Source organism: Nicotiana tomentosiformis, chromosome 10 (genome assembly GCF_000390325.3).
Source record: "Nicotiana tomentosiformis chromosome 10, ASM39032v3, whole genome shotgun sequence".
In the NCBI taxonomy this organism is placed as follows: domain Eukaryota; kingdom Viridiplantae; phylum Streptophyta; class Magnoliopsida; order Solanales; family Solanaceae; genus Nicotiana; species Nicotiana tomentosiformis.
This window is the reverse complement of record NC_090821.1, coordinates 54,457,332-54,468,572: the sequence shown is the minus strand read 5'-3', so window position 1 is coordinate 54,468,572 and position 11,241 is coordinate 54,457,332. Positions and strand designations below refer to the sequence as shown.

The window sequence follows — 11,241 nt, the reverse complement described above, 5'->3', positions numbered from 1 at the left end:
TAAAATATTTTAACTATGACTTTTAATACCAAATCTGTCCAAATCACCTCCAATCTTCCTCAAATTTCGTATATTGACGCATCTATATGTTTTCAATGAATTTCAACTATACACATTGAAAAGGATTCATTTTAGCTTAGATTTTTGGAAGCTTGTTTTTTATTTATTTATTTTATATATTTTATCACGTTGTTTGCTACCTCGCCCATGAAATTTCATTTATGACTTGCATTTAATGTTGCTGATCACGCTTAAAAATATAGAAATAGATCTTTGCGTATGGTTTTGGAGAGAAAGACCCTTATTTATTTAGGTTTTATAATTATTGTATGTGCTTGACAAATTTTGATAAATTTAGAATAAATGACTAGAGGTCGGTAAGTTAGGACTTATTTTCAACTTTAACCATGGGACAAGAAGTACATATATGAAAAGAATATGGATTCAAAAATTTCATATAGGAGGAAATTGCAATACTCTAATAGCCTGTTTGGCCAAATTTCTCACCATGTCAAAAATGCTTCTTTTTTTCTTCTTCAAAAAAGTGCTGTTTTCCTTAATTTGAGGTGTTTGGCCAAACTTTTGTTTTTGAAAAAAAAGTGCTTTTGGCTAGAAGCAGAAGCAGCAGAAAAAAGTAATTTCTTTCCCGAAGAAGTAGAAGCAAAAGTAGTTTTGACTTTTTTTCCTACCAAAAATACCCTCGGCAAAAAATTATATATACCAAAATAACCTTACTTAGTTTTAACTATTAAGTAATATAAAATAACTTTTGGAATGAACTTTCATATTTATTGGATGATTTTTTGATATATTTAAATTATCTTGAAAGAATAAAGTACTTTTTAATTTTATTTTTATATTTTACTTAAAATAATTATAAATATTTATTATTAAAGATAATAATTAAGTTTTTTATTTTATTTATCTACTTATATAATATTAACTATTAAGCAAATCTCTTCGTGTCCTTATTTGTAATTTGACACATAAAAATACTTTTTGAAAAGCTTGGCCAAACACAAATTATTGTTCAAAAGTGCTTTTCAAATTGATTAGTCAAACACAAACTGTTTTTCTACAAAAGTACTTTTGAAAAAAATATTTCTCAAAATAAGCTGAGGTTGGTCAAATAGGCTATAATTCCATAAATTTGGATATTGCTTTTTGCCATAATTGGAAGATTAATTTCATTTTACTTTAAATAAATACACTGTCCCTCAAAATGCCTGCTCAAACACTAGTAGGTGATAGAAAAAGATTTTCCCTTTCTCCATCACTAAAACGAAAGCTCGCTCGCTCCAAGAATAGGGCTTTCCAGTTTCCATTTTTGGGCAGCAAAAAGCTTTATTATATACATACCGTTAGCCATTTGAGAAGCCATGTTAAACCTTTCTCTTTCTCCTGCGGGGTTTGGCCTTAACCTCCAAAACCCTACTAAAACCTCCTCCCCTTATCCCTATCATCAACCTCTCTCTTTCTCCTCCTCCTTCTATAATATTAACCCCTTTAATTCCAACACAAAATACTCTAAAGCTTTGCCCAGAAACCTTTCCTTAACATGCCGCCATTCTGAATACTTTGAACCTCAACAGCAACAACAGGGTAAACTCTGTTAAGTTTTGCAAAATGGGTTTTCTTTTTTTGGACTGTGTCTTATTCTTATTTTATTATTTTCCTATTTTATGGACCGATTAACTTAAAATTCTAGCTCTCAATGGGTTTTGGTTTTGGGTGGCTATGGTTAAGGTTTGAGGGCTTTTTCTACAATGAGATTGCTAAAATTCCCCTATTTGCTTCATTTGTTAAACTCAAAATAGTGCCTTTTTGCTTGATTTACAGTTGTTTGTTGTAGGTGCAGTCTATATTAGGCATTTGGACAATATTTAGTTGAAATTGAAAAGAAAAAAAAAGAGGATTTGAAGCTGAAGTTGGAAAGAGCATTTGCAAGTTGTTGTGTTTGGACATAAATTTTACTTGGAAAAAAGGTTGAAGATTTGAGAGTAAAAAAACCATTATTTTAGTTCAAATGCTCCACAAACAAGTTTTTCAATATTTCACCCGTATTTCAAATACTGAAGTTCAGTATTGGCAGTTGCTGATGGCCAAAGAGAATTTCAGGAAATACTGAAATATTTTTTCGAACTGTAGTCATTAACGAAAATGTCAGAATATTTTCCCGCTTTTGATTCGTCCGAGAAAGAGTTTTGTCTCCCTTCTACCTTATGTATTGTTTTTTCTAGTACATTGTGCTTAGAGCATGACTAGTATTGGTTTGTAATGATGACTTGGTCAGTTTATATGCTTATGAGCCATTTCATGGTATGAAAGAATTAAAATTGTTCTTGTTTTTTTAGGGGCATCTACGCCTAAGGTTTATGTTGGATACTCGATATACAAAGGGAAGGCAGCTCTCACTGTCGACCCTCGGCCTCCAGAATTTTCACCTTTAGATGTATGCTTCCCCATGTGTTCGGGTTGCCCTTCTTCTGCTTAATCTGTATTAGTCGTTGAGGAATTGGTAATTTAATGCCTTCTTTGTTTGTTGTAAATTATGGAGCAGTCAGGGGCCTTCAAGCTGTCAAGAGAGGGTTTTGTGCTGCTTCAATTTGCACCTGCTGCTGGCGTTCGCCAATATGATTGGGGTAGAAAGCAGGTAATCATTATGTTAATTCCTATCTTTGCCCCGCTGTAGAATGCATTTTTTATGTGCTTCTCTTACAATGGATTGGGGCGAGGCTAAGGTCTGATCAGATAGTAGAATATGTAGTAGTGATTTGTGGGAGACATGTACGTGATTTTTCACTAATATGGTCAGTGTGCCATGGAGTCGGGCATTATTTCTGCTCTCCTTGTGTTGATTTCTGAGTGCCTTTCTCGGTGTTTTTGTATTTTCAGGTCTTCTCATTGTCTGTGACTGAAATGGGATCTCTTATCAGCCTTGGGGCAAAAGATTCATGTGAATTTTTCCACGATCCAAACAAAGGAAGAAGGTAACACCTACTCCCTTTGTTTCAATTTAGATGATGTAGTTTGACTTGGCACAAGTTTAAGAAAAAAAAGAAGATTTTTGAAACATGTGGTCTTAAAAGCTTGCTTTAGGGACAAAAGCTTTGTGGGGCCATGACATTTTTGTGGCTTAATGAAAGCTTATCATTAAGGGTAAAGTGGGTAAAATAAAAAGTTCAAAGTTAGATTGTTTCCAAATATAGAAATGTGTCATTATTTTTGGAACAGACTAATAAGGAAAGTGTGTCATTTAAATTGAAACAAAGAGAGTACATCTTTTCGCAAAGTCACAAGACCTAGTGTTATTGATTCTTAGTGTGAACATTGTAGTAACCACCGTTCGGCAATTAGCTCCAGTTACCATCTATCGACTGTCCTGGGTATGGTTATGATTTGTTTTTCTTGATATATTTGTAGGCATAAACATACACTATTTGTGAAAATACTTGCTTGGAGATCAATATTTTTAATTAATTGATAATATGTATCCTCATCAGTTTAAGTTCTAAGAAGGCATCTTATGTGTGCTTTACAGTGATGAAGGTAAAGTCAGGAAGGTGTTGAGGGTTGAGCCACTTCCGGATGGCTCTGGTCACTTCTTTAATCTCAGTAATTGCCTTCTTCCTTGAAATTCTATTACGCAGAAAATTGGATGGTTTATTTCTAAACTATAGAACATGACTCATTAGCATTCCTTAAATAAATGCAGGTGTTCAGAACAAGCTTATCAATTTGGATGAGAGCATTTACATCCCTGTTACAAAGGCAGAGTTTGCAGTTCTTGTCTCAGCATTCAATGTAAGATGAAGCTGGTTTCCCAGTTTCTTTCTTGACATATAGTCGTTATTTGTTTCCTCACCCGTGTGGTATTCTGTTAAGTTAGTAAGCCTCTTAAATTTGTCAGCTTGAGGGGCTAAATAGCGAATTTTTGCCAAAGTTCATGCATGCAGATAGCTGGCTATTTATGCTGCGTATAGATCCAGTTCCTTTGATTTTTGCTTAAATTCACTAGTTAGGAGTCGATGGCAAGGTTGACACTGAATATTTCAATAGCCCCATTGTTTGCTATTAACGTGGATGAGAATGGAGAAAGAAACAAGACGAGTGGCAACTTGTGCAAGCTTAAGACTTGGCTTCGTAAGTAGAATATCTTAGGATCAGTCTATTTTGGGAAATTGCCTTTTTCTTTAGGTCCCCCTGGACCTTGCAAAGTGGTCAGAGTCCATTCAGATGCAGAGTACTTTGTGCTTTGTTGTGAAAACCTGGGAATTGAGTTGATAAGGTTTCTCCTGTTACTTTTCTTGCATTTTGAATTAATAGCAAGTGGTGGAAGCTGAATCTTGCTTTTCAAAAAGTGTCTCGTGTTATACTACAAGTTAAACCATCTTAGAATTAAGCTATCTACAAGGTGCCAAGTATAATTCAGGCCATAGTATTCTTTGCCAACAAAATTGCCCTCCTTCGACTATTCCTCTTGCTAAAGATGAAGCATTGTGACTAGCTAACCCTTTGTGATTGTTGTCGGTGTGGACATTTCAAGGCGGTTTTTCTTTCTGATTGATATTTATACTCTTCTTTCTTTCCAGCAGGATTACCTCTTTTAACATGTTTTCTGCTAATATTTTTTGCAGTTCGTTGTGCCATACCTTTTAGGTTGGCACACTGCTGTGAATTCCTTCAAGCCGGAAGATGCCAGCCGTTCAAACAATGCAAATCCAAGATTAGGTGCTGATTTAGAATGGAGTCGATAGTTCTGGCAGGATAGAGTACGTCGTATGTACTATGATCGAGGAGCAGGATGTTCTTTGGCCCTTCAATCAAAATTTTGTATGACCCTCTTTGTCTTGCACCCTCCATTGATTCTACAAGGGGTTTTAACTGGGAGTGCTTTCCTAGAAGTTTCCGCGACGGTTGAATTAACTCTCCTGTTGTAATGCTGAATGTAGTTGTGTTGTGTCTAGGTGTGTTTATTGTGTAGCCATATTGCAGTGGACATTCCCATTCACTGATTATTCTGTTGAATGTGAAATCATCTAGTTTTTGCCAACCTATTTGGTTCTTTTTATGTCCTTAGTTCAGGCTTATATGCTATTCCACCTAGCTTTTCCCAGAATCACAAAAGAGGAAAGATGTCAGCTTGTCAAACAAGGGAATTTTTGACCTGATATTTGCCTCAAGAATGAGGTTGGCACTGTCTGACCTGTGCATAGCTATGTTTTAGGAGGTTCAAAGTATACTTGAGGATTTCTCCACTGTATTTACATGTTCTAGTAAAGTAGAGAAGTGTGCAAATACAAGGGAAAATTGCCCTAAGTTGTACTAGTCCTCAGCATGCTCACCGACAACAGCATACCCAGTATATACCCACCAGTAGGATCTGAGGAAGGTAATGTGTATGCTGACTTTACCTTCTACCTTGTGGAAATAGAGAGGCTGTTTTCGACTTAGCACGCTCACTCATATAAGGACCAGACTATTTAACTAAACAAATAAATAGTATCTGATGTTCCACACACAATCGGCCAACAACCAAGAAGAAAAACAGTATACCACAGCTAATACTTGAGGACAAATGAGAATACGGAAGAGATATATAATGAAGAAAGTTTAAGACCCTAGGGACACGTTTTAAAGTTATGGATGCGGAAGGATGCAAGAGTCTTAAAAAGTGGATCTAGCACTTTACACCGCTAAAATAAGGAGAAATGTTAAATATATAATGCACTTAAGACCCTAAGAACAATATCATCAGAACATTTCATTACCATCTTTATTCATCGTATCCAAAAGAGATGATGGATCTTAGACAAAGCCCATGACAAAAATTATGTAAACTGTACTTGTTTGGATGGTTGTTACCATGTTTGTTTTGATTGTTACTTAAATTTTATTGTATCGTATCGTTAAATTCGTCGTTACGTAACGACGAAAAGTGTCACTTTATGTAACGACATATTTGGCGTGATAGCATCGTTACCTTATTTTTTTTCCCTCTCATTTTGTCATTCTTTATTATTAAATAAACATATTTTAATAAAGAGCACATGTCGTACTCCATTGTGCCACAATATATCAACATCACCCACGAGACGAAGGTGAAACAAAATATGAAGCAGAAGAATGCAGAATAGAAGGAAGTGCCTTATTGCATGTGGAACTGTTAACATAGTAATCTAATTAATCTAACATTTAAGAAATAATTCGTTAAATTAATTATAAAGCCTGTGATATTAAAATAGTAAATATATTTATAATTACGTAATGCTAATACTAGGGTATTAATTTCAAAACTAATACTTAATTAATTTTAAAAAATAGGTATTTATTGATGAAAAATACTTTTAAAACATTCATTGTAAATATTTAAGTATAAATAAATTAATTTTAAAAGGGAGGGTCAAAATTGACCGTCAACACTTGGCACAAGGGCATACAATGCACTTATTTATTCTACTTTTGATAGTTTCAAAATCTACTAAAAGTATGCCCTTATTTATTCTACTTTTGATAGTTTCAAAATCTACTGAAAGTAACTTCCTAAGAACTAGTGTAGATACATGGCCATATCTTCTATGCCAAAGAACTACATTTGATTTGTTAGCTTCAGCCTCTTGCAGTTAGAGCAACCACTTTGTCCCTTTCAGTTGTATTAGCGTACAGTAGGTAGAGTCCATCATCTTCTTTACCAATCCCCTTTATCTTCCTAGTGAAGAGCTTCTAAAACACACAAAAATCAGGAAAGAATATGTTAGAGTACTGCAATTCTTTGGTTAGCTTAGAAACTGACAGTAGGCAATAATTAAATGATCCTTTAACAATATAATAATTAAAAGTCCCCCAAATATAACATGCTAATCTCAGCAAGTAAGGGTTCAACATGTATTTATAAATCCTCAAGTCATAAAAGATGTATTAGGTATAATCGAACTCCGAGTTACGACACGTACGAGTTATGCCGAGGTCGTACGACCCGATCTATAATAATTGTGTACATACACTATCGAGGTCGTACGATTCGATCCATGGATGCATCCCATAACATTATATATATATATATATATATATATTGCCAAGGCGTTCGACCCGATTCACAGGTATAGGAAAACTTTTCGGATTTTGAATTGCATATTTACAACTCCAAGGTAGACCCATGAAAGAATATAATTTTCATCAATAATTAAATATTCCGCCAACTCTCTAAGTAATGAAGCCCGATTCAACATAATCTTTAATCAAGTTTTACTTATTAATGCACGCAATTAAACAAGCAAGTTGAGTCCAAACAGTGCAAGTAATAGCATAATAAAGGCCTATGTCTACCGGGACATAACATAAATTTTTAGCTACGCCTCATCACTTCGTGCGTATGTAGCTCCCGCAATTAATAGCAAATAACAATTTAAACACCTATGGAGTTAATTTCCTCTTACAAGGTTAGGCAAGAGAATTATCTCGTTCCCAAGTCTACTTTCCGGTCCACAAATCACTCTAAAAGCCTCAAGTCGATGCCGAACACTCCGAAACTAGCCATAGGTTGTACAAACTAATCAATAATTGCTCAAAAATTTATATTTTAACTATTAGAGTGATTACCCAACCCACTTTGAAAGATTTCTAAAATTCACCCCCGGGCCCACGTGCCCGAATTTCAGAAATTTTTGAAGATAAATATTACTCATGACCTCCCGAACTCAAATATATAATTCATTCTAATTTCCATAACCAAATCCGTGATCAAATCTCAATTTTACTTAAACCCTAGGCTCTTCACAAAATCCAATAAGTTTCACTAATTTTCATGTTTAATCTACCTATAATTCGTGTATTTAACTTAAGAATGAGTAGAGTTTACTTACTTTATGATTGTTGATGAGAATCCTCATAAAAGTGCTCTCAAATTCGCCCAAGACCAAGTGAAAGTGTGTGGAAAATAGGCTAAGTTCTGAATTAAATGCGCTCCACTCCCCAGCGACTTCCGCACCTGTGGTCGGAATCTCCGCTTGTGCGGTCAGTCGTTCGCATCTACGGAAAACAAACTCTCGATCAGCCGCACATGCTGCCACGTTCCGCATCTGCGAGCCCGCTTCTGCGGTTCGTCGCCCGCACCTGCGGATCACCTGCATCTGCGACCAATGCCAGGTTGCCTCGATCCGCATATGCTAACCCCTCATCGCAGAAGCGCTTTCGCTTCTGCGGAAAGTCACTCGCTTCTGCGGACCTCGCTCACTCCCCGCCATTCCGCACCTACGATGAAGGTGCCGCACCTGCGGCCACTCCCACCGCAGGTGCGAATGCACCAAATACCAAAAATCTTCAGCACCTTGCCAAAGTGCAACCAAGCTCCCTCGACCATACGAACCCTAGAGGCCTCCGGGACCTCGACCAAACATGCCAATAAATCCTAAATGATTTTACTCCGTATATTAATTTTTCTTAGTAATATTGCAAGTTTTATTCTTCATATTTTTGGTGCATAACATCATGAAAAAACGGCAAACGATACAATCTATCCAAACATTGTATTCATCAAACAATACAATACAATACAGTATAACACAATACGATATATTATGAAACGACACGAAATAACCATCCAAACAAGCTGTAAGCCAGATAATTTTTTTTAATTAATTCTTTTCATTTTATTTTTCTTTCTTCTCGACGATAAGTCAAAGATTAGTGCATAAAAAAGTTAGTATTTTATTCAGATTAATTTCACGTCATCTCAACGATAGTCATTCACGTCTTTGAAGACCTATTAGACATTTAATAGTAAATTCTTCTATTTAAAAGCCATAATAAGTGATGAAGACACCGACTTTTTACCCTGTATGAAAGTAAAAATTAAAACGAATAGATGATTTGCAAACTTCATACCTTCAACTACTACCTTACATTATGAGTTCGTCAATTTCTATTTTATCTGAAAAATATATTAATTCTTTTTGGTCATTAGATGTATTTTTTTTTATTAATAAAAGTGTGACTTAGTTAATTATAATACTACAGTTGTTGAAACATAGCGTCGTATCTACTAACTCATTGACCATCACACTCAAAATCGTCATATGTATAACTTCTGTCTGTTTTCAACGAGGAAAAGGTTAGACTTTATAGATAACGGATTAAAATTAATCATTTAGGTTTACTTGCCCACCTAAGTAACTAAATATAAAGCAACTATTAATATAGTTTGATCCACGAGAACGAATAAGATAAATAGGTATGTGGTATTTAATTAATGTGCAATTAGTATTGCAATTTGTACCGACCTCTTAATTGACTATTGATGAAAATCTTCATGGATCAATTATTTGTTTCCTAGTTGAATTATAGAGAGTGATATACCAACTCCCCTCCATTTCCTAGTCTCTCTATTTTTCCAAGTTCCTACTTAAATTTGAGACACTTGTCATGGTTGAAATTTAATGGATGAGATTTAATTGAATAAATTAAATCCCTAAACACAGTTAAAGTATTTATTTCTTTCTTTATTCCCAAATAATATCTTTTACAATCCCATAATTATAGCTACATATTATCTAACATTCCTTCACTCTTTCTTGTAGTAGTTTTCTTTCCATGAGTTAATTATTTTTTACTTCTACAATCTTACATTCTCATTAAAAAAAAAAAAATTTAGAAGTAAATTCCAACATTTGACAATAAAAATTAAAGAATGGTACAAATCTATTTTGAGGAAAATACAAAATAACAGAGAAATGGCAACTCAAGTTAAGCCTCAAAATGGATTTGTACCGTTCTTTAATTTTTATTGTCAAATGTTGGAATTTACTTCTAATATTTTTTTATTTTTTTATTTTTGTAATGAGAATACAAGAAGATTTTTTACAAGTGAAAAGAAAAATTAACTCGCGGAAAAATAATTACTACAAAAAAAAGAGAAGGAATATTAGATAATCTTAGATACCACCCCCACAACAACTTGAATAAAGCAACATGTTATAGTTTATAAAGTAACATCTCAAAAAGCAAAGAATAAGAGCAGTAATAAGCAAAAATAGAGAGAAAAGAGTAGTAGAATTATAGCAAGTTCACCGTTAAAAGAGACAAAAGATATTATTTGAAAATAGATAAAAGAAGAAATTAAATACTTTAACCATGATTAGTATTTTAATTTATTTAATTAAATCTCATCCATTAATTTTTAACCATGACAAGTGTATCAAATCCAAGTAGGAACTTGGAGAAATGGAGAGACTAGGAAATGGAGGGGAGTTGGATCCCTACTTCTAATGAATTCAAACAAATTTGTGTTAATTATTTCCCATATTTCCTGGTAAAATTTGTTTTAGCATACAAAATGGGTAAAAGCAATGGCTAGTTTATAGGCATCGCGAAATAGTATTTGCCTAACCACATAACAATTTAATAGCATCAATTTTGGAATGAGGGGAGTAATTTTAATAATTTTGAGCTTTAGATAGTTATATTAAAATATTTCTATTTTATATTCAAACTCTTTTAGAGAATCAAGAAGTAAAAAGCTTTAAATACTTTTTAGTTATACGAAAATTAAGCAATGTGGGCGAGCTAATATATCAAATGTAATATATATATATATATATATATATTTTTAGTTATACGAAAATTAAGCAATGTGGGCGAGCTAATATATCAAATGTAATATATATATATATATATATATATATATTATTCATGTTGTATAACACTCTTTTTATTGATTTTTGTCGTCTAATCTTCAAAAAATGAAGGATTCGATTAATTATTCTTCCCTGAAAATAAATGGTAAGACTCTTTTGGTCGTGTTGTGACTAATTAGAATATTAGAGAATCTAGGATTTCTAGGACATATTGGTGCACAGATAAAGAAAAGAGAAAAAAAAAGTTAAGTGAGAATTGATCTGTATTCTTTTGAATAAATAATTCAGTATTCAATCAAGTGCACCATTCAGTCTTTATGGAGCATTATGCCAACCGATAATATTAGATCAATTCTAAAAAATACATACATAAAATACCTAATTTTGCGAAGAAATTATGAGTTCGCGTGTCCCATACACTACCCTATAAATCTGCCCCTTATTAGAGTGGACTAATAAATGGTGATATATAGAAAGAACCTGCGAAACTATTGCAATAAAAGTAGGAGACACAATAAAAATATTTTGATAAAAAAATACTATAAGTTTTATCAGTAAGCTTTTAAATAAACATGCTTAGGTCAATATATTAATTCAAAGGAAGTGCTAT

At 33.6% G+C, this 11,241-nt stretch overlaps 1 protein-coding gene across 1 annotated transcript; it reads left to right on the top strand.

Annotated features, from left to right (window-relative positions):
* The first annotated feature begins 1,228 nt into the window (after window positions 1-1,228).
* On the top strand, window positions 1,229-5,053 carry LOC104094917 (single-stranded DNA-binding protein WHY1, chloroplastic-like). The gene is made up of 7 exons (XM_009600939.4): window positions 1,229-1,602; window positions 2,355-2,452; window positions 2,561-2,653; window positions 2,896-2,990; window positions 3,542-3,615; window positions 3,716-3,804; window positions 4,638-5,053. Exons 1-7 carry the CDS (start codon window positions 1,380-1,382, stop codon window positions 4,755-4,757), a joined length of 792 nt encoding a protein of 263 aa, XP_009599234.1. The 5' UTR covers window positions 1,229-1,379; the 3' UTR covers window positions 4,758-5,053.
* Window positions 5,054-11,241: the final 6,188 nt, after the last annotated feature.

Excerpts from the sequence above, each read along its gene's own strand:
- LOC104094917 (XM_009600939.4), top strand. The coding sequence starts at position 1,380 with ATGTTAAACCTTTCTCTTTCTCCTGCGGGGTTTGGCCTTAACCTCCAA. Across the intron at positions 1,603-2,354 it reads ACCTCAACAGCAACAACAGG|GGGCATCTACGCCTAAGGTT; the intron begins GTAAACTCTGTT and ends TTGTTTTTTTAG. Across the intron at positions 3,805-4,637 it reads TTCTTGTCTCAGCATTCAAT|TTCGTTGTGCCATACCTTTT; the intron begins GTAAGATGAAGC and ends TATTTTTTGCAG.